This window comes from Oncorhynchus masou, chromosome 27, assembly GCF_036934945.1.
Source record: "Oncorhynchus masou masou isolate Uvic2021 chromosome 27, UVic_Omas_1.1, whole genome shotgun sequence".
Taxonomy (NCBI): Eukaryota; Metazoa; Chordata; class Actinopteri; order Salmoniformes; family Salmonidae; genus Oncorhynchus; species Oncorhynchus masou.
The window spans coordinates 1,006,903-1,030,281 of record NC_088238.1 but is presented as its reverse complement, the minus strand read 5'-3'; the positions used below and the strand labels follow the sequence as shown (position 1 = coordinate 1,030,281).

Here is a 23,379-nt window from a genome sequence, read left to right as displayed (position 1 = left end):
AACAAAATGTGGAAAAAGTCAAGGGGTCTGAATACTTTCCGCAGTCACTTTACATATATTTAAATTAATTTGTGCTCATGAAGAATGTGTACGGTACTCAAACCACTCAAGATTGATCAGAGTATCAAACTCTTATGTAGCTTACGACCATTTCAATGAGACCCCTAAAATGCTAGAAAGGATTTGGTTGGGCTTTTCAAGACAGCCCTAATTTCAAATCATGTTCCGAGTATCTGAGGGCAACGGGGGCGGGGCTTGTCTTAGTTCTAGGCCTCCTCTCTGGATGTACAGACGCTTCCATGCATTTAACCAGTGACGGGGAAGGTTTGTGTGACTGGTTATTTTAGGATCCATGGCCCACGGTAGAGACACTGGTTTATCAAGCATTTTCTCACATAGAACATGCTTTTTCTAACTGAAGCCCCTGAAGAGGACTTGGTTTGTTATGGTGGTATACTGTCTATACAAAGACGAGCGTTGCATATGCATTTTGTCTGGTGGTTGTTGTGTGGAAGACATGGCTGAGGGTGGAGAGGAGACTGATCCCCCCCCCCTCTCTCTCCCAGGGTGGAGAGGAGACTGACCCCCGCTCCCCCAGGGTGGAGAGGAGACTGACCCCCGCTCCCCCAGGGTGGAGAGGAGACTGACCCCCCCTCCCCCTCTCTCCCAGGGTGGAGAGGAGACTGATCCCCCCCCCCCCTCTCTCCCAGGGTGGAGAGGAGACTGATCCCCGCTCCCCCAGGGTGGAGAGGAGACTGATCCCCGCTCCCCCAGGGTGGAGAGGAGACTGACCCCCCTCTCTCCCAGGGTGGAGAGGAGACTGATCCCCCCCCTCCCCCTCTCTCCCAGGGTGGAGAGGAGACTGACCCCCGCTCCCCCAGGGTGGAGAGGAGACTGACCCCCCTCTCTCCCAGGGTGGAGAGGGAGACTGATCCCCCTCCCCCTCTCTCCCAGGGTGGAGAGGAGACTGACCCCCGCTCTCCCAGGGTGGAGAGGAGACTGACCCCGCTCCCCCAGGGTGGAGAGGAGACTGCCCCCCCGCTCTCCCAGGGTGGAGAGGAGACTGACCCCCCTCCCTCTCCCAGGGTGGAGAGGAGACTGACCCCCCCCCTCCCTCTCCCAGGGTGGAGAGTCGGTTGGGATTTCATGTTGACAGTCGGTTGTGTAATGATGTGTATTTTAATGTTGACAGTCGGTTGTGAAGTTGGGGACGCAGGGAAGAGACAGAACAACCAGTAGCATAGGCTTCCACTACTAGTGTCTAATGGCTGCTTCCAAAACGCCACCCGAGTCCCTTTGTTTAGCTGACTACTCTACTTTTGACCACGACCGATAGGGACCCATAGTGCACTACACTACATAGGGCTCTGGTCTAAAGTAGTGCACTATGTAGGGAATAGGGCTCTGGTCTAAAGTAGTGTACTATGTAGGGAATAGAGCCCTGGTCTAAAGTAGTGTACTATATAGGGAATAGGGATCTGGTCTAAAGTAGTGTACTATATAGGGAATAGGGCTCCATTTGGAACAGAGACATGCTATGCCTCTGCAATGTTTATAGTCACCATCTCAGTCAATGTAATTAGGCTATATAACGGTATGATGTGACGTTCATAATTAAAGTGTGTGTGTGTGTGTGTGTGTGTCCTCTTAGATCTGGAATATCAAGCAGATGATCAAGCTGACACAGGAGCACTTAGAGGCACTACTGGACAAGTTTGGAGGAGAATGTAACCCTCCGTCTATATACCTGGAGGTGAGTTACCCTGTGAGGAGGAGGATGTACCCCTCTGTCCATATACCTGGAGGTTAGTTACCCTGTGAGGAGGATGTACCCCTCTGTCCATATACCTGGAGGTGAGTTACCCTGTGAGGAGGAGGATGTACCCCTCTGTCCATATACCTGGAGGTGAGTTACCCTGTGAGGAGGAGGATGTACCCCTCTGTCCATATACCTGGAGGTGAGTTACCCTGTGAGGAGGATGTACCCCTCTGTCCATATACCTGGAGGTGAGTTACCCTGTGAGGAGGAGGATGTACCCCTCTGTCCATATACCTGGAGGTGAGTTACCCTGTGAGGAGGAGGATGTACCCCTCTGTCCATATACCTGGAGGTGAGTTACCCTGTGAGGAGGATGTACCCCTCTGTCTATATACCTGGAGGTGAGTTACCCTGTGAGGAGGAGGATGTACCCCTCTGTCTATATACCTGGAGGTGAGTTACCCTGTGAGGAGGAGGATGTACCCCTCTGTCCATATACCTGGAGGTGAGTTACCCTGTGAGGAGGATGTACCCCTCTGTCCATATACCTGGAGGTGAGTTACCCTGTGAGGAGGAGGATGTACCCCTCTGTCCATATACCTGGAGGTGAGTTACCCTGTGAGGAGGAGGATGTACCCCTCTGTCCATATACCTGGAGGTGAGTTACTCTGTGAGGAGGATGTACCCCTCTGTCTATATACCTGGAGGTGAGTTACCCTGTGAGGAGGATGTACCCCTCTGTCTATATACCTGGAGGTGAGTTACCCTGTGAGGAGGAGGATGTACCCCTCTGTCTATATACCTGGAGGTGAGTTACTCTGTGAGGAGGAGGATGTACCCCTCTGTCCATATACCTGGAGGTGAGTTACCCTGTGAGGAGGAGGATGTACCCCTCTGTCTATATACCTGGAGGTGAGTTACCCTGTGAGGAGGATGTACCCCTCTGTCTATATACCTGGAGGTGAGTTACCCTGTGAGGAGGATGTACCCCTCTGTCCATATACCTGGAGGTGAGTTACCCTGTGAGGAGGATGTACCCCTCTGTCCATATACCTGGAGGTGAGTTACCCTGTGAGGAGGAGGATGTACCCCTCTGTCCATATACCTGGAGGTGAGTTACCCTGTGAGGAGGAGGATGTAACCCTCTGTCTATATACCTGGAGGTGAGTTACCCTGTGAGGAGGATGTACCCCTCTGTCCATATACCTGGAGGTGAGTTACCCTGTGAGGAGGATGTACCCCTCTGTCTATATACCTGGAGGTGAGTTACCCTGTGAGTAGGATGTACCCCTCTGTCTATATACCTGGAGGTGAGTTACCCTGTGAGGAGGATGTACCCCTCTGTCCATATACCTGGAGGTGAGTTACTCTGTGAGGAGGATGTACCCCTCTGTCCATATACCTGGAGGTGAGTTACCCTGTGAGGAGGAGGATGTACCCCTCTGTCCATATACCTGGAGGTGAGTTACCCTGTGAGGAGGATGTACCCCTCTGTCCATATACCTGGAGGTGAGTTACCCTGTGAGGAGGATGTACCCCTCTGTCCATATACCTGGAGGTGAGTTACTCTGTGAGGAAGAGGGTAACTCCTTTTATGTTTGAGATTCTTGAAAGTAGCCACCCTGTGCCTTGAAGACAGCTTTGCACACTCTTGGCATTCTCTCAACCAGCTTCATGAGGTAGTCACCTGGAATGAATTTCAATTATCTTGTATGCCTTGTTAAGTTAGTTTGTGGAATTTCTTTCCTTAATGCGTTTGAGCCAATCAGTTGTGTTGTGACAAGGTAAGGGTGGTATACAGAAGATGGCCCTATTTGGTAAAAGACCAAGTCCATATTATGGCAAGAACAGCTCAAATAAGCAAAGAGAAACAACAGTCCATCATCACTGTAAGACATGAAGGTCAGTCAATCCGGAAGATTTCAAGAACTTTGGAAAGTTTCTTCAAGTGCAGTCGCAAAACCCATCAAGCGCTATGATGAAACTGGCTCTCATGAGGACCGCCACTGGAAAGGAAGACCCAGAGTTACCTCTGCTGCAGAGGATAAGTTCATTAGAGTTACCTGCCTCAGATTGCAGCCCAAATAAATGCTTCAGAGAGTTCAAGACACATCTCAACATCAACTGTTCAGAGGAAACTGTGTGAATCAGGACTTCATGGTCGAATTGCTGCAAAGAAACCACTACTAAAGGATAACAATAAGAAGAAGAGACTTGCTTGGGCCAAGAAACACGAGCAATGGACATTAGACCGGTGGAAACCTGTCCTTTGGTCTGATGAGTCCAAATTTGAGATTTTTGGTTCCAACCGCCGTGTCTTTGTGAGACGCAGAGTAGGTGAACAGATGATCTCCACATGTGTGGTTCCCACTGTGAAGCAAGGAGGAGGATGTGTAATGGTGTGGGGGTGCTTTGCTGGCGCCACTGTCTTGTGATTTATTTAGATTTCAAGGCAGACTTAACCAGCATGGCTACCACAGCATTCTGCAGCGATACGCCATCCCATCTGGGTTGGGCTTAGTCCCACTAAGTCCCACTATCATTTGTTTTTCAACAGGACAATGACCCAACACACCTCCAGGCTGTGTAAGGGCTATTTGACCAAGAAGGAGCGTGATGGAGTGTTGCATCAGATAACCTGGCCTCCACAATCACCCGACCTCAACCCAATTGAGATGGTTTGGGATGAGTTGGACAGCAGAGTGAAGGAATAAAAGTGCTCAGCATATGTGGGAACTCCTTCAAGACGGTTGGAAAATAATTCCAGGTGAAGCTAGTTGAGAGAATGCCAAGAGTGTACTAAGCTGTCATCTTGGCAAAAGGTGGCTACTTTGAAGAATCTAAAATATATTTTGATTTTGTTTAACACTTTTTTTGGTTACTACATGATTCCATACATGTTATTTCATAGTTTTGATGTCTTCACTATTATTCTACCATCTAGAAAATAGTAAAACACGGAATGAGTAGGTGTGTCCAAACTTTTGACTGGTTATGGATAGATGTTTAAAAAATGTGTGTATTGTCTCTGTTGGCCTATGAGGAGTACACCAGTAAGGTGTGTGTGTGTGTGTGTGTGTGTGTGTGTTGTCTCTGTAGGTCTATGAGGAGTACACCAGTAAGCTGTGTGTGTGTTGTCTCTGTAGGCCTATGAGGAGTACACCAGTAAGCTGTGTGTGTGTGTTGTCTCTGTAGGTCTATGAGGAGTACACCAGTAAGCTGTGTGTGTGTTGTCTCTGTAGGCCTATGAGGAGTACACCAGTAAGCTGTGTGTGTGTGTGTGTGTTGTCTCTGTAGGCCTATGAGGAGTACACCAGTAAGCTGGACGCTCTGCAGCAGAGGGAGCAGCAGCTCCTGGAGGCCATGGGGACCGGGACAGACTTCTACTCCTCCTCCCCTACGCCCCCTTCCCTCCTGGACGGGGGTTTGAGCTGTTCTGGGGGATCCGGGGGCACCCAGTTCCTTCTCCCCTCCGCCCCCAACACCCTGGCTGTCCTCCAGACCCCTACAGACGGACGGGCCAATCCCCGCTCCCCTCAGAAACCCATTGTCAGGGTGTTCCTGCCCAATAAACAGCGGACCGTGGTGAGTAAGGGGTGGTTATAACACATATACCTACTTGTGTAGAAGGTGGGAGGGGTTAGGGTGGCTGTGGGGAGGGGTTAGGGTGGCTGTGGGAGGGGTCAGGGTGTTCCTGCACAATAAACAGCGGACCGTGGTGAGTAAGGGGTGGTTATAACACATATACCTCCTTGTGTAGAAGGTGGGAGGGGTTAGGGTGGCTGTGGGGAGGTGTTAGGGTGACTGTGGGAGGGGTCAGGGTGTTCCTGCCCAATAAACAGCGGACCGTGGTGAGTAAGGGGTGGTTATAACACATATACCTCCTTGTGTAGAAGGTGGGAGGGGTTAGGGTGGCTGTGGGGAGGGGTTAGGGTGGCTGTGGGGAGGGGTTAGGGTGGCTGTGGGGAGGGGTCAGGGTGGCTGTGGGAGGGGTCAGGGTGTTCCTGCCCAATAAACAGCGGACCGTGGTGAGTAACGGATGGTTATAATACATATACCTCCTGGTGTAGAAGGTGGGAGGGGTTAGGGTGGCTGTGGGGAGGGGTTAGGGTGGCTGTGGGGAGGGGTTAGGGTGGCTGTGGGAGGGGTCAGGGTGGCTGTGGGAGGGGTCAGGGTGTTCCTGCCCAATAAACAGCGGACCGTGGTGAGTAAGGGGTGGTTATAACACACACACCTCCTTGTGTAGAAGGTGGGAGGTGTTAGGGTGGCTGTGGGGAGGTGTTAGGGTGGCTGTGGGAGGGGTCAGGGTGTTCCTGCACAATAAACAGCGGACCGTGGTGAGTAAGGGGTGGTTATAACACACATACCTCCTTGTGTAGAAGGTGGGAGGTGTTAGGGTGGCTGTGGGGAGGGGTCAGGGTGGCTGTGGGAGGGGTTGGTGTAGGCTGTGGGAGGGGTTTGGGTGGCTGTGGGAGGGGTTGGTGTAGGCTGTGGGAGGGGTTAGGGTGGCTGTGGGAGGGGTTGGTGTCGGCTGTGGGAGGGGTTGGTGTCGGCTGTGGGAGGGGTTGGTGTCGGCTGTGGGAGGGGTTGGTGTAGGCTGGGAGGGATTAGGGTGGCTGTGGGAGGGGTTGGTGTGGCTGGGGTAGGGGGTGGCTGTGGGAGGGGGTGGCTGTGGGAGGGGTTGTTGTAGGCTGTGGGAGGGGTTGGGGTAGACTCGGAAGAGATAGGGTGGCTGCGGGAGGGGTGGCTGTGGGAGGGGTTGGTGTAGGCTGTGGGAGGGGTTGGTGTAGGCTGTGGGAGGGGTTAGGGTGGCTGTGGGAGGGGTTGGTGTAGGCTATGGGAGGGGCATAGGGTGGCTGTGGGAGGGGTTGGTGTGGGCTGTGGGAGGGGTTGGTGTAGGCTATGGGAGGGGATAGGGTAGCTATGGGATGGGTTGGTGTAGCGTATGGGAGGGGTTGGTGTAGGCTGTGGGAGGGGTTGGTGTAGGCTATGGGAGGGGTTGGGGTGGCTGTGGGAGGGGTTGGATTGGCTGTGGGAGTGGTTGGATTGGCTGTGGGAGGGGTTGGTGTAGCCTGGGAGGGATTAGGGTGGCTGTGGGAGGGGTTGGTGTGGCTGGGGGAGGGGTTGGTGTTGGCTGTGGGAGGGATTTGGGTGGCTGTGGGAGGGGTTGGTGTAGGCTGTGGGAGGGGTTAGGGTGGCTGTGGGAGGGGTTGGTGTCGGCTGTGGGAGGGGTTGGGGTGGCTGTGGGAGGGGTTGGTGTCGGCTGTGGGAGGGGTTGGTGTCGGCTGTGGGAGGGGTTGGTGTAGGCTGGGAGGGATTAGGGTGGCTGTGGGAGGGGTTGGTGTGGCTGGGGTAGGGGGTGGCTGTGGGAGGGGGTGGCTGTGGGAGGGGTTGTTGTAGGCTGTGGGAGGGGTTGGGGTAGGCTGTGGGAGGGGTTGGGGTGGCTGTGGGAGGGGTTCCGGTGTAGGCTGTGGGACTGGTTGCGGTGGCTGTGGGAGGGGTTCAGGTGTAGGCTGTGGGAGGGGTTCTGGTGGGAGGGGTTGGTGTAGGCTGTGGGAGGGGTTAGGGTGGCTGTGGGAGGGGTTGGTGTAGGCTATGGGATGGGCATAGGGTGGCTGTGGGAAGGGTGTGGGCTGTGGGAGGGGTTGGTGTGGGCTATGGGAGGGGATTGGGTAGCTATGGGATGGGTTGGTGTAGCGTATGGGAGGGGTTGGTGTAGGCTGTGGGAGGGGTTGGTGTAGGCTATGGGAGGGGTTGGTGTAGGCTATGGGAGGGGTTGGGGTGGCTGTGGGAGGGGTTGGTGTAGGCTATGGGAGGGGTTGGGGTGGCTGTGGGGGTGGTTTGGGTGGCTGTGGGAGTGGTTGGAGTGGCTGTGGGAGGGGTTGGTGTGGCTGGGGGAGGGGGTGGTGTAGGCTATGGGAGGGGATAGGATAGTTATGGGATTGTTGGTGTAGCGTGGGAGGGGTTTGGGTGGCTGGGGGAGGGGTTGGTGTAGCGTATGGGAGGGGTTTGGGTTGCTGGGGTGGCGTTGGGAGGGGTTGGGGTGGCTGTGGGAAGGGTTGGTGTAGGCTGTGGGAGGGGTTGGTGTATGCTGTGGGAGCGGTTAGGGTGGCTGTGGGAGGGGTTGGGGTGGCTATGGGAGGGGTTGGTGGCTGTGGGAGGGGTTCGGGTGGCTGTGGGAGGGGTTGGTGTCGGCTGTGGGAGGGGTTGGTGTCGGCTGTGGGAGGGGTTGGGGTAGGCTGTGGGAGGGGTTGGTGTGGCTGGGGGAGGGGGTGGCTGTGGGAGGGGTTGTTGTAGGCTGTGGGAGGGGTTGGGGTGGCTGTGGGAGGGGTTCCGGTGTAGGCTGTGGGAGGGTTGCGGTGGCTGTGGGAGGGGTTCAGGTGTAGGCTGTGGGAGGGGTTTTGGTGGGAGGGGTTGGTGTAGGCTGTGGGAGGGGTTAGGGTGGCTGTGGGAGGGGTTGGTGTAGGCTATGGGATGGGCATAGGGTGGCTGTGGGAGGGGTTGGTGTGGGCTGTGGGAGGGGTTGGTGTGGGCTATGGGAGGGGATAGGGTAGCTATGGGATGGGTTGGTGTAGCGTATGGGAGGGGTTGGTGTAGGATGTGGGAGGGGTTGGTGTAGGCTATGGGAGGGGTTGGGGTGGCTGTGGGAGGGGTTTTTTGTGGCTGTGGGAGTGGTTGGAGTGGCTGTGGGAGGGGTTGGTGTGGCTGGGGGAGGGGGTGGTGTAGGCTATGGGAGGGGATAGGATAGTTATGGGATTGTTGGTGTAGCGTGGGAGGGGTTTGGGTGGCTGGGGGAGGGGTTGGTGTAGCGTATGGGAGGGGTTTGGGTTGCTGGGGTGGCTGTGGGAGGGGTTGGGGTGGCTGTGGGAAGGGTTGGTGTAGGCTGTGGGAGGGGTTCAGAGGGGTTGGGGTGGGAGGGGTTGGTGTATGCTGTGGGAGTGGTTAGGGTGGCTGTGGGAGGGGTTGGGGTGGCTATGGGAGGGGTTGGTGGCTGTGGGAGGGGTTCGGGTGGCTGTGGGAGTGGTTGGTGTAGGCTGTGGGAGGGGTTGATGTAGACTGGAGGGATTAGGGTGGCTGTGGGAGGGGTTAGGGTGGCTGTGGTAGGGGTTGTTGTAGACTGTGGGAGGGGTTGGTGTGGCTGTGGGAGGGGTTGGGGTGGCTGTGGGAGGGGTTCAGGTGTAGGCTGTGGGAGGGGTTGGGGTGGCTGTGGGAGGGGTTGGGGTGGCTGTGGGAGGGGTTTGTGTAGGCTGTGGGAGGGGTTTGGGTGGGAAGGGTTGGTGTAGGCTGTGGGAGGGGTTTGGGTGGGAGGGGTTGGTGTAGGCTGTGGGAGGGGTTAGGATGGCTGTGGGAGGGGTTGGGGTGGCTGTGGGAGGGGTTGGTATAGGCTATGGGAGGGGTTGGTGTAGGCTGTGGGAGGGGTTGGTGTAGGCTATGGGAGGGGATAGGGTAGCTATGGGAGGGGATAGGGTAGCTATGGGAGGGGTTGGTGTAGCGTATTGGAGGGGTTGGTGTAGGCTGTGGGAGGGGTTGGTGTAGGCTGTGGGAGGGGTTGGTGTAGGCTGTGGGAGGGGTTGGTGTTGGCTGTGTGGAGGGGTTGGTGTAGACTATGGAAGGGGTTTGGAAGAGTTGGCCTGTATTGGTAATATTATACAATAGTTGGGGAGAGATGGCCTGTATTGATGACATTAGACAATAGTTAGGGAGAGATGGCCTGTATTGATGACATTAGACAGTAGTTAGGGAGAGATGGCCTGTATTGATGATATTAGACAATAGTTGGTGAGAGATTGCCTGTATTGATGATATTAGACAATAGTTGGTGAGAGATGGCCTGTATTGATGATATTAGACAGTAGTTAGGGAGAGATGGCCTGTATTAATGACATTAGACAGTAGTTAGGGAGAGATGGCCTGTATTAGTGACATTCGACAGTAGTTAGGGAGAGATGGCCTGTATTGATGACATTAGACAGTAGTTAGGGAGAGATGGCCTGTATTGATGATATTAGACAGTAGTTAGGGAGAGATGGCCTGTATTGGTGATATTAGACAGTAGTTAGGGAGAGATGGCCTGTATTGATGACATTAGACAATAGTTAGGGAGAGATGGCCTGTATTGGTGATATTAGACAGTAGTTAGGGAGAGATGTCCTGTATTGATGATATTAGACAGTAGTTAGGGAGAGATGGCCTGGCCTGTATTGATGACATTAGACAGTAGTTAGGGAGAGATGGCCTGTATTGATGACATTGGACAGTCGTTAGTGAGAGATGGCCTGTATTGGTGATATTAGACAGTAGTTAGGGAGAGATGGCCTGTATTGATGACATTAGACAATAGTTAGGGAGAGATGGCCTGTATTGGTGATATTAGACAATAGTTAGGGAGAGATGGCCTGTATTGATGACATTAGACAATATTTAGGGAGAGATGGCCTGTCTTGGTGATATTAGACAGTAGTTAGGGAGAGATGGCCTGTATTGATGACATTAGACAGTAGTTAGGGAGAGATGGCCTGGCCTGTATTAATGACATTAGACAGTAGTTAGGGAGAGATGGCCTGTATTGATGACATTAGACAGTAGTTGGAGAGATGTCCTGTATTGATGATATTAGACAGTAGTTAGGGAGAGATGGCCTGTATTGATGACATTAGACAGTAGTTGGAGAGATGTCCTGTATTGATGACATTAGACAGTAGTTAGGGAGAGATGGCCTGTATTAATGACATTAGACAGTAGTTGGAGAGATGTCCTGTATTGATGATATTAGACAGTAGTTAGGGAGAGATGGCCTGTATTGATGATATTAGACAGTAGTTAGGGAGAGATGGCCTGTATTGGTGATATTAGACAGTAGTTAGGGAGAGATGGCCTGGCCTGTATTGGTGACATTAGACAGTAGTTAGGGAGAGATGGCCTGTATTAATGACATTAGACAGTAGTTAGGGAGAGATGGCCTGTATTGATGATATTAGACAGTAGTTCGGGAGAGATGGCCTGTATTGATGATATTAGACAGTAGTTAGGGAGAGATGGCCTGTATTGATGACATTAGACAGTAGTTAGGGAGAGATGGCCTGTATTGATGACATTAGACAGTAGTCAGGGAGAGATGGCCTATATTAATGACGTAAGACAGTAGTTAGGGAGAGATGGCCTGTATTGGTGACATTAGACAGTAGTTCGGGAGAGATGGCCTGTATTAATGACATTAGACAGTAGTTAGGGAGAGATGGCCTGTATTGATGATATTAGACAGTAGTTAGGGAGAGATGGCCTGTATTGATGACATTAGACAGTAGTTAGGGAGAGATGGCCTGTATTGATGATATTAGACAGTAGTTAGGGAGAGATGGCCTGTATTAATGACATTAGACAGTAGTTAGGGAGAGATGGCCTGTATTGATGATATTAGACAGTAGTTAGGGAGAGATGGCCTGTATTGATGACATTAGACAGTAGTTAGGGAGAGATGGCCTGTATTGATGATATTAGACAGTAGTTAGGGAGAGATGGCCTGTATTGATGATATTAGACAGTAGTTAGGGAGAGATGGCCTGGCCTGTATTGGTGACATTAGACAGTAGTTAGGGAGAGATGGCCTGTATTGATGACATTAGACAGTAGTTAGGGAGAGATGGCCTGGGCCTCTGCTGTGCAGTTGGCAGCATACTCTCGATCTCTGTAATTGTTTCACTCTTTATTGCGTCGATGCATTTCTTCATCGTATGTTACGTCAGTTTTAAAAACCACAGCCTTTTGCCATAATTACAACACCAACCTCCTCAGTGTTGTTTTATACATGTAGTTTCCTGTTCTGTTTTCTTCACTGGAAGGTGAAGTCTTCATTAGAAGTGTCATATTACATAAAGGGGGAGGGGGAAGGGGTGGAGCCTAAAGTACAGATGACTTAAGCTACAGGATTTAGGGTTGTGATGCTAGGCTATTAGCTCGTTGACGATAATAAGCACAGTTCTGTTGACGTCAGTGTGATTGGAGCCCAGTCTGTGTCTTGGTGGATGTACTCTTGGTTCTCTACTGTAATGTTGTGACCTACTCCTCCTATTCTATACTTCAACATGACATTGAACTAATGCAGAGGAGTGTTGTCACCGTATCAGAATGTTGTTTTTGAACGGTAAATCTTTATTGATTTTTTTTTTTTTTTTTTTTTAACTGTGTAAATCAAGATGTGGACTAGGTCTTTATTCTCAGTACAGGTGAATGCATATTATTCAATATGAGTGTGACATGCATTGAGTTATTCAGCTTGTTTTTAGCTGATGTCATACACAGATAACCAACAAACCCTTCCGTTTCGGACTCAGTGGTATCTTCTTGCATTGTAAAGTGTCCGAGCCTGTCTGGAAGGTTTTAACATCTCTACACCATTTAATATATACTTTCCACCTTCAGAAATGAGCCGAATCACATCGCACAGAGCAAAGACGTCAGGTCAACGTCTAGTTTTGATTTACTTTTGGTTGAGTTGTCAACTGATGTGAATTCGATGTGAAATAAAATTAAAATTAAAAATTAAAGTCATTTTAATTTAAAAGTTAGGTGGTCCACAGTAAAACGAGTCCTATATCGCTCAGCAAGGAAGAAGCCACAGCTCCAAAACCGCCATAAAAAAAGCCAGACTACGGTTTGCAACTGCACACAGGGAAAATTATTGTACTTTTTGGAGAAATGTCCTCTGGTCTGATGAAACGAACATAGAACTGTTTGGCCATAATGACCATCATTATGTTTGGAGGAAAAGGGGGAGGCTTGCAAGCCGAAGAACACCATCCCAACCGTGAAGCACGGGGGTGGCAGCGTCATGTTGTAGGGGTGCTTTGCTGCAGGAGGGACTGGTGCACTTCACAAAATAGATGGCATCATGAGGAAAGAAAATTATGTGGATATATTGAAGCAACATCTCAAGACATCAGTCAGGAAGTTAAAGCTTGGTCGCAAATGGGTCTTTCAAATGGACAATGACCCCAAGCATACTTCCAAAGTTGTGGCAAAATGGATTAAGGACAACAAAGTCAAGGTATTGGAGTGGCCATCACAAAGCCCTGACCTCAATCCTATAGACCATTTGTGGGCAGAACTGAAAAAGCATGTGCGAGCAAGGAGGCCTACAAACCTGACTCAGTTACACCAGCTCTGTCAGGAGGATTGATACAAAATTCACCCAACTTATTGTGGGAAGCTTGTGGAAGGCTACCCGAAACGTTTGACCCAAGTTAAACAATTTAAAGGAAATGCTACCAAATACTAATTGAGTGTATGTAAACTTCTGACCCACTGGGAATGTGATGAAAGAAATAAAAGCTGAAATAAATCATTCTATCTACTATTATTCTGACATTTCACATTCTTAAAATAAAGTGGTGATCCTAACTGAACTAAAACAGGTTTATTTTTATTTTTACTAGGATTAAATGTCAGGAGTTTAAGATATATTTGGCTAAGGTGTATGTAAACTTCCGACTTCAGCTGTATATCGTGATCTTGTTATACAGTTATGGAGTTAAAGTTGTGTATGGTCTATACCTGCTGTTCAGTCTCTGAAACTAACTGTATGGTTCCTCTCTGTCTGTCCCAGGTCCCAGCCCGCTGTGGCATGACAGTCAGAGACTCTCTGAAGAAGGCTTTAATGATGAGGGGACTAATCCCTGAATGCTGTGCTGTCTACAGGATACAGGATGGGTAAGATACACGCACACACACGCACACGCACACGCACCCACACACACACACACACACACACACACACACACACACACACACACACACACACACACACACATATACTTTTCATTCTGTCAATTGAAGCTCTTGTACAACTTTGTAATTGTTTCAGCACAGTGGAGACCAGTAAGGGGTCAATGTCCAGTCCTACTGTTAAGGGGTCAATGTACAGTCCCACTGTAAGGGGTCAATGTGCAGTCCCACTGTAAGGGGTCAATGTACAGTCCCACTGTTAAGGGGTCAATGTGCAGTCCCACTGTAAGGGGTCAATGTACAGTCCCACTGTTAAGGGGTCAATGTACAGTCCCACTGTAAGGGGTCAATGTGCAGTCCCACTGTAAGGGGTCAATGTGCAGTCCCACTGTAAGGGGTCAATGTGCAGTCCCACTGTAAGGGGTCAATGTACAGTCCCACTGTTAAGGGGTCAATGTACAGTCCCACTGTAAGGGGTCAATGTGCAGTCCCACTGTAAGGGGTCAATGTACAGTCCCACTGTAAGGGGTCAATGTACAGTCCCACTGTTAAGGGGTCAATGTACAGGCCCACTGTAAGGGGTCAATGAGCAGGTCCACTGTTAAGGGGTCAATGTACAGTCCCACTGTTAAGGGGTCAATGTACTGTCCCACTGTAAGGGGTCAATGTGCAGTCCCACTGTAAGGGGTCAATGTGCAGTCCCACTGTAAGGGGTCAATGTGCAGTCCCACTGTTAAGGGGTCAATGTGCAGTCCCACTGTAAAGGGTCAATGTGCAGTCCCACTGTAAGGGGTCAATGTGCAGTCCCACTGTTAAGGGGTCAATGTGCAGTCCCACTGTAAAGGGTCAATGTGCAGTCCCACTGTTAGGGGTCAATGTGCAGTCCAACTTTAAGGGGTCAATGTACAGGCCCACTGTAAGGGGTCAATGTACAGGCCCACTGTAAGGGGTCAATGTGCAGTCCCACTGTTAAGGGGTCAATGTGCAGTCCCACTGTAAGGGGTCAATGTGCACTCCCACTGTAAGGGGTCAATGTGCAGTCCCACACTTGCACAATTCAGTTTATTTTATTGTACTTGTTGAACCAGGTAAATCATTGAGAACACATTCTCTTTTACAACAACAACCCACACGCGTGTACTAAACTCAACCACAACCCAGTAAACTCCTCTTCCTGTCACCTGTCTCAGGGAGAAGAAGCCTCTTGGCTGGGACACAGACATCTCCTGGCTGACAGGGGAGGAGCTACACGTGGAAGTGCTGGAGAATGTTCCTCTGACCACACACAACTTTGTGAGTATGACTGAAACTATGGAAATGGTACTAGAATTTCATATGACTGGGCAGGGGTGCAGCCTGGGAGGGCATGGGCCCACCTACTTGGCAGCCAGGCCCACACACTTGGGAGTCAGGCCCAGCCAATCAGAATGAGTTTTTCCCCACAAAAGAGCTTTATTACAGACAAAAATACCCCTCAGGCTTATTTTATTTTTTTATTTTTATTTTTTACCTTTATTTAACTAGGCAAGTCAGTTAAGAACGCATTCTTATTTTCAATGACGGCCTAGGAACAGTGGGTTAACAGCCTGTTCAGGGGCAGAACGACAGATTTGTACCTTGTCAGCTCTGGGATTTGAACTTGCAACCTTCCGGGTACTAGTCCAACGCTCTAACCACTAGGCTACCCTGCCGCCCCAAGGTAGAGAAAGCAACATTACATTTTCTGGCAACAGTTCTGGTGGACAATCCTGCAGTTAGAATGTCAATTGCACACTCTAAAACTTGAGACATCTGTGTCATTGTGCTGTGTGACAAAACTGCAACAAAAAAAAGTGGCCTTTTATTGTCCCCCAGCACAAGGTGCACCTGTGTAATGATCGTGCTGTTTAATCGGTTTCTTGATATGCCACACCTGTCAGGTGGATGGATTTATATTGGCAAAGGAGAGATGCTCACTAATAGGGATGTGAACAAATTTTTGCACAACATTTGAAATAAATAAGCTTTTTGTGCGTATGGAACATTTCTGGGATTATTTATTTCAGCTCATGAAACATGGGACATGGCGTTTTTAATATTTTTGTTCAGTGTAGAACTATGGAACTAGAATTATGGAACCATCTGGGACTGGGATGGTACTGGGAAAAGCCACTGGAAAGACTAACTAGGAGGACAGACTGTCCACACAGTGCACGGTTCAGTCCATTGTTGAGTCGACCATGGGTTCAGTCCATTGTTGAGTTGACCATTGTTGAGTTGACCATGGGTTCAGTCCATTGTTGAGTCGACCACGGGTTCAGTCCATTGTTGAGTCGACCACGGGTTCAATCCATTGTTGAGTCGACCAGGGGTTCAGTCCATTGTTGAGTCAACCAGGGGTTCAGTCCATTGAGTCGACCACGGTTCAGTCCATTGTTGAGTCGACCACGGGTTCAGTCCATTGTTGAGTCGACCACGGGTTCAGTCCATTGTTGAGTCAACCAGGGGTTCAGTCCATTGTTGAGTCGACCAGGGGTTCAATCCATTGTTGAGCCGACCAGGGGTTCAGTCCATTGTTGAGTCGACCACGGGTTCAGTCCATTGTTGAGTCGACCACGGGTTCAGTCCATTGTTGAGTCGACCACGGGTTCAGTCCATTGTTGAGTCGACCACGGGTTCAATCCATTGTTGAGTCGACCACGGTTCAATCCATTGTTGAGTCGACCACGGGTTCAATCCATTGTTGAGTTGACCACGGGTTCAATCCATTGTTGAGTTGACCACGGTTCAGTCCATTGTTGAGTCGACCACGGGTTCAATCCATTGTTGAGTCGACCACGGGTTCAATCCATTGTTGAGTCGACCACGGGTTCAATCCATTGTTGAGTCGACCACGGGTTCAGTCCATTGTTGAGTCGACCATGGTTCAATCCATTGTTGAGTCGACCACGGTTCAATCCATTGTTGAGTCGACCACGGGTTCAATCCATTGTTGAGTTGACCACGGTTCAGTCCATTGTTGAGTTGACCATTGTTGAGTTGACCATGGGTTCAGTCCATTGTTGAGTCGACCACGGGTTCAGTCCATTGTTGAGTCGACCACGGGTTCAATCCATTGTTGAGTCGACCAGGGGTTCAGTCCATTGTTGAGTCAACCAGGGGTTCAGTCCATTGAGTCGACCACGGTTCAATCCATTGTTGAGTCGACCAGGGGTTCAGTCCATTGTTGAGTCGACCAGGGGTTCAATCCATTGTTGAGCCGACCAGGGGTTCAGTCCATTGTTGAGTCGACCACGGGTTCAGTCCATTGTTGAGTCGACCACGGGTTCAGTCCATTGTTGAGTCGACCACGGGTTCAGTCCATTGTTGAGTCGACCACGGGTTCAGTCCATTGTTGAGTCGACCACGGTTCAATCCATTGTTGAGTCGACCACGGGTTCAATCCATTGTTGAGTTGACCACGGGTTCAATCCATTGTTGAGTCGACCACGGGTTCAATCCATTGTTGAGTTGACCACGGGTTCAATCCATTGTTGAGTCGACCACGGGTTCAATCCATTGTTGAGTCGACCACGGGTTCAATCCATTGTTGAGTCGACCACGGGTTCAGTCCATTGTTGAGTCGACCATGGTTCAATCCATTGTTGAGTTGACCATTGTTGAGTTGACCATGGGTTCAGTCCATTGTTGAGTCGACCACGGGTTCAGTCCATTGTTGAGTCGACCACGGGTTCAATCCATTGTTGAGTCGACCAGGGGTTCAGTCCATTGTTGAGTCAACCAGGGGTTCAGTCCATTGAGTCGACCACGGTTCAATCCATTGTTGAGTCGACCACGGGTTCAGTCCATTGTTGAGTCGACCACGGGTTCAATCCATTGTTGAGTCGACCACGGGTTCAATCCATTGTTGAGTCGACCACGGTTCAATCCATTGTTGAGTCGACCACGGGTTCAATCCATTGTTGAGTTGACCACGGTTCAGTCCATTGTTGAGTCGACCACGGGTTCAGTCCATTGTTGAGTCGACCACGGGTTCAGTCCATTGTTGAGTCGACCACGGGTTCAGTCCATTGTTGAGTCGACCACGGTTCAATCCATTGTTGAGTCGACCACGGTTCAATCCATTGTTGAGTCGACCACGGGTTCAATCCATTGTTGAGTCGACCACGGGTTCAATCCATTGTTGAGTTGACCACGGTTCAGTCCATTGTTGAGTCGACCACGGGTACAGTCCATTGTTGAGTCGACCAGGGTTCAATCCATTGTTGAGTTGACCACGGGTTCAGTCCATTGTTGTATACCTCCAATGTCCCAGATGAATGGAACACCTGCATTCATAATGGCACGTGCATACTGTATGTTAGACAGAACAGAACCACAGAGGTAGAAAGAGGGCTCCTAGATGGAAAGATCTTGTTTTAGCATGGGACATCGCCTTTGAGGGCTTCCACCATTTTTAAAAAATTTGTCAACTGGGTTGTGAATCCAATGGGTTGGATTCCCTTATGATCGTAGCATTGTCGTCTTCAAATTGGATTGTCTTTTTTGGTTTTTGTGAATGTCTTTTTAAACTATATCACTGCCATCTAGTGGCCACAATACATTTTATGACACATTTTGGTTCAGGAGTCCAGCAGGTGTCGGTAAAATAATCAATGTTAGCTTTACACTTGTTTGTTTCTCACACACAATAGAAGAAGAAAATTGACCACATTAAAAATGGAGCTGGCCTCAATGGCACAAAAGATCAGTGGTCTTTCCATCTCCATGGACAGAAGGTACCAGTCACTAGTTACTGACGTTCCTGATCTATTCTCTCTCTCTCTCTCTCTCTCTGTTTCTGTCTCTCTCTGTCTCCCTGTCTCTCTCTCTCTCTCTCTCTCTCTCTCTGTTTCTGTCTCTCTCTGTCTCGCTCTCCGTCTCACTCTCTCTCTCTCTCTCTCTCTCTCTCTCTCTGTTTCTGTCTCTCTCTGTTTCTGTCTCTCTCTCTCGCTCTCCATCTCTCTGTCTCTCTCTCTCTCTCTCTCTCTCTCTCTCTCTCTCTGTCTCTCTGTCTCTCTCTCTTTCTGTCTCTCTGTCTCTCTTTCTCCCCTCTCTCTCTGTTTCTCTCTCTGTTTCTCTCTCTCTCTCTCTCCCCTCTCTCTCTGTCTCTCTCTCTCTCTCTCTCTGTCTCTCTCCGTCTCTCTCTGTTTCTGTTCCCCCAGGTGAGGAAGACGTTTTTTACGTTGGCCTTCTGCGATTTTTGCCGGAAGCTTCTGTTCCAGGGGTTCCGATGTCAGACGTGTGGCTATAAGTTCCACCAGCGTTGCAGCACGGAGGTGCCGCTCATGTGTGTCAACTACGACCAGCTGGAGTGAGTTATCCATCGATTGATCAAATGAATGAATACAACTCGTTGAGGAAAGGGGACTTGATGTGTGATGTTATTCTGTTGGTTTGCACGCAAGTGTTGTTAGCTTGACCTGTCCCCCGGGACGGACACTAGCTTGACCTGTCCCCCGGACGGACATTAGCTTGACCTGTCCCCCGGGACGGACATTAGCTTGACCTGTCCCCCGGGACGGACATTAGCTTGACCTGTCCCCCGGGACGGACATTAGCTTGACCTGTCCCCGGGACATGTTGGGTCTCTGCTAGTGTCCCAGTTCTATCTTGTATGTTGGGTCTCTGCTAGTGTCCCAGTTCTATCCTGTATGTTGGGTCTCTAGTGTCCCAGTTCTATCCTGTATGTTGGGTCTCTGCTAGTGTCCCAGTTCTATCCTGTATGTTGGGTCTCTGCTAGTGTCCCAGTTCTATCCTGTATGTTGGGTCTCTGCTAGTGTCCCAGTTCTATCCTGTATGTTGGGTCTCTAGTGTCCCAGTTCTATCCTGTATGTTGGGTCTCTAGTGTCCCAGTTCTATCCTGTATGTTGGGTCTCTGCTAGTGTCCCAGTTCTATTCTGTATGTTGGGTCTCTGCTAGTGTCCCAGTTCTATCCTGTATGTTGGGTCTCTAGTGTCCCAGTTCTATCCTGTATGTTGGTCCTCTAGTGTCCCAGTTCTATCCTGTATGTTGGTCCTCTAGTGTCCCAGTTCTATCCTGTATGTTGGGTCTCTAGTGTCCCAGTTCTATCCTGTATGTTGGGTCTCTGCTAGTGTCCCAGTTCTATCCTGTATGTTGGGTCTCTGCTAGTGTCCCAGTTCTATCCTGTATGTTGGGTCTCTGCTAGTGTCCCAGTTCTATCCTGTATGTTGGGTCTCTAGTGTCCCAGTTCTATCCTGTATGTTGGGTCTCTAGTGTCCCAGTTCTATCCTGTATGTTGGGTCTCTACTAGTGTCCCAGTTCTATCCTGTATGTTGGGTCTCTGCTAGTGTCCCAGGTCTATCCTGTATGTTGGGTCTCTACTAGTGTCCCAGTTCTATCCTGTATGTTGGGTCTCTAGTGTCCCAGTTCTATCCTGTATGTTGGGTCTCTAGTGACCCAGTTCTATCCTGTATGTTGGGTCTCTGCTAGTGTCCCAGTTCTATCCTGTATGTTGGGTCTCTAGTGTCCCAGTTCTATCCTGTATGTTGGGTCTCTAGTGTCCCAGTTCTATCCTGTATGTTGGGTCTCTGCTAGTGTCCCAGTTCTATCCTGTATGTTGGGTCTCTACTAGTGTCCCAGTTCTATCCTGTATGTTGGGTCTCTAGTGTCCCAGTTCTATCCTGTATGTTGGGTCTCTAGTGTCCCAGTTCTATCCTGTATGTTGGGTCTCTAGTGTCCCAGTTCTATCCTGTATGTTGGGTCTCTGCTAGTGTCCCAGTTCTATCCTGTATGTTGGGTCTCTACTAGTGTCCCAGTTCTATCCTGTATGTTGGGTCTCTGCTAGTGTCCCAGTTCTATCCTGTATGTTGGGTCTCTAGTGTCCCAGTTCTATCCTGTATGTTGGGTCTCTAGTGTCCCAGTTCTATCCTGTATGTTGGGTCTCTGCTAGTGTCCCAGTTCTATCCTGTATGTTGGGTCTCTAGTGTCCCAGTTCTATCCTGTATGTTGGGTCTCTAGTGTCCCAGTTCTATCCTGTATGTTGGGTCTCTGCTAGTGTCCCAGTTCTATCCTGTATGTTGGTTCTCTGCTAGTGTCCCAGTTCTATCCTGTATGTTGGGTCTCTGCTAGTGTCCCAGTTCTATCCTGTATGTTGGGTCTCTGCTAGTGTCCCAGTTCTATCCTGTATGTTGGGTCTCTGCTAGTGTCCCAGTTCTATCCTGTATGTTGGTTCTCTGCTAGTGTCCCAGTTCTATCCTGTATGTTGGGTCTCTGCTAGTGTCCCAGTTCTATCCTGTATGTTGGGTCTCTGCTAGTGTCCCAGTTCTATCCTGTATGTTGGGTCTCTGCTAGTGTCCCAGTTCTATCCTGTATGTTGGGTCTCTGCTAGTGTCCCAGTTTTATCCTGTATGTTGGTTCTCTGCTGCAGTTTGCTGCTGGTGTCGAAGTTCTTTGAGCACCACCCCATCACCCAGGAGGAGGTGTCGTCAGAGGGCACCACCCCCGTGTCCGAGGCCTACCCGTCACTGCCCCCGTCCGACTCCACCGGGTGAGTCTCACAGCTGTCCTGATCTCACCTCGGCACAGTCGAAGGAAAGGAGACGAGGAGAGGAAGCCATTTTTGAAGACTACTGAAACACAAACTTGATAATCTTATATCAAATCAAAATCAAATCAAATCGATGGTGTTTTGATTGATTATATCTCGCGAGATTCAATGTAGAGTGGAATCTCTGCTAATGCTGTGCCACAGGTCCCCAGTGAGATGAGCCACAGGTCCCCAGTGAGATGAGCCACAGGTCCCCAGTGAGATGAGCCACAGGTCTCCAGTGAGATGAGCCACAGGTCCCCAGTGAGATGTGCCACAGGTCCCCAGTGAGATGAGCCACAGGTCCCCAGTGAGATGAGCCACAGGTCCCCAGTGAGATGTGCCACAGGTCCCCAGTGAGATGAGCCACAGGTCCCCAGTGAGATGTGCCACAGGTCCCCAGTGAGATGAGCCACAGGTCCCCAGTGAGATGTGCCACATGTCCCCAGTGAGATGAGCCACAGGTCCCCAGTGAGATGAGCCACAGGTCTCCAGTGAGATGAGATGAGCCACAGGTCCCCAGTGAGATGAGCCACAGGTCCCCAGTGAGATGAGCCACAGGTCCCCAGTGAGATGAGCCACAGGTCCCCAGTGAGATGAGCCACAGGTCCCCAGTGAGATGAGCCACAGGTCCCCAGTGAGATGAGCCACAGGTCCCCAGTGAGATGAGCCACAGGTCCCCAGTGAGATGAGCCACAGGTCCCCAGTGAGATGAGCCACAGGTCCCCAGTGAGATGAGCCACAGGTCCCCAGTGAGATGTGCCACAGGTCCCCAGTGAGATGAGCCACAGGTCCCCAGTGAGATGAGCCACAGGTCCCCAGTGAGATGAGCCACAGGTCCCCAGTGAGATGAGCCACAGGTCCCCAGTGAGATGAGCCACAGGTCCCCAGTGAGATGAGCCACAGGTCTCCAGTGAGATGAGCCACAGGTCCCCAGTGAGATGAGCCACAGGTCCCCAGTGAGATGTGCCACAGGTCCCCAGTGAGATGTGCCTCAGGTCCCCAGTGAGATGAGCCACAGGTCCCCAGTGAGATGAGCCACAGGTCCCCAGTGAGATGAGCCACAGGTCCCCAGTGAGATGAGCCACAGGTCCCCAGTGAGAGGAGCCACAGGTCCCCAGTGAGATGAGCCACAGGTCCCCAGTGAGATGAGCCACAGGTCCCCAGTGAGATGTGCCACAGGTCCCCAGTGAGATGTGCCTCAGGTCCCCAGTGAGATGAGCCACAGGTCCCCAGTGAGATGAGCCACAGGTCCCCAGTGAGATGAGCCACAGGTCCCCAGTGAGATGAGCCACAGGTCCCCAGTGAGATGAGCCACAAGTCCCCAGTGAGATGATCCTCCCCTCTTAACTGCTCTCTGAACCCAGGTTCCTGTCCCCATCTAAGTCCATCTCCATCCCCCCCAGAGTTTCAACCCCCATCCTCCCTGACCACTGACCTCTCTCTCTCTGACCCCCAGGTCCATGTGCCACGCCAGCGTTTCCCCGTCCAAATCCATCCCCATCCCCCAGAATTTCAGGCCCGGAGAAGAGGACCACAGGAACCAGTTTGGACAGAGAGACCGCTCGTCCTCCGCTCCCAACGTCCACATCAACACCATCGAACCCGTCAACATAGACGTGAGTCCAATATCCCCTTTTTGTCTGTGTGTCCGATGGCTCAGACACTCCCCCTGCTGGAGACAAGTAGTACTGCTACTGTAGAATGTGTATGTGGCAGCACTAGTGAAGGGGGTGCTCATCTGGGTCGAGTCGTGTTCTGTAATTCTTGGCCAAATACAACATGGTAATCATACCTTTTTTATTTTAAGCAGGCAAGTCGGTTAAGAACAAATTCTTATTTACGTTGACGGCCTACACCGGTCCAAACCCGGACGACGCTGGTCCTATGGGACTCCCTGTCACGGACTGTTGTGATACAGCCCGGAATCGAACCAGGGTGTCTGTAGTGACGCCTCTAGCGCTGAGATGTAGTGCCTTAGACCACTGGAACACTCGGGAGCCCCTTAAAGAGGAAATGACAGCATTTTTTTTTTTTAGCAATGTGAAATCTTAATCTTTTCATATTCACCCTAGGAAGAACAGTGCCCTTTTATGGTCATTTCACGTTGTCATACATTTATAGAATGTTTGGGCATTTCAGACCTTATTAGTAAGTGCATACAGGTCGTGATGGTAATGACGATAGTTGCTCAGCTGCTCTCCCACCAGAATGTAACACTATTCCACCTGCTCTACCCAGAATGTAACACTATTCCACCTGCTCTCCCCCCAGACTGTAATACTATTCCACCTGCTCTCCCCCCAGAATGTAACACTATTCCACCTGCTCT

The 23,379-nt window shown here is 50.5% G+C and overlaps 1 protein-coding gene across 2 annotated transcripts in view; it reads left to right on the top strand.

The window, feature by feature from the left end:
* LOC135515549 (serine/threonine-protein kinase B-raf-like) overlaps positions 1-23,379 on the top strand; it is a 61,823-nt gene that overhangs the window by 4,247 nt on the left and 34,197 nt on the right. For both annotated transcript variants that reach the window (XM_064939166.1, XM_064939167.1), the window contains exons 2-8: positions 1,652-1,753; positions 5,057-5,344; positions 13,362-13,465; positions 14,671-14,773; positions 18,664-18,812; positions 20,889-21,008; positions 22,507-22,666. In XM_064939166.1, the coding sequence (XP_064795238.1) occupies positions 1,652-1,753; positions 5,057-5,344; positions 13,362-13,465; positions 14,671-14,773; positions 18,664-18,812; positions 20,889-21,008; positions 22,507-22,666 (1,026 nt within the window). The remainder of the gene's footprint in view (positions 1-1,651; positions 1,754-5,056; positions 5,345-13,361; positions 13,466-14,670; positions 14,774-18,663; positions 18,813-20,888; positions 21,009-22,506; positions 22,667-23,379) is intronic.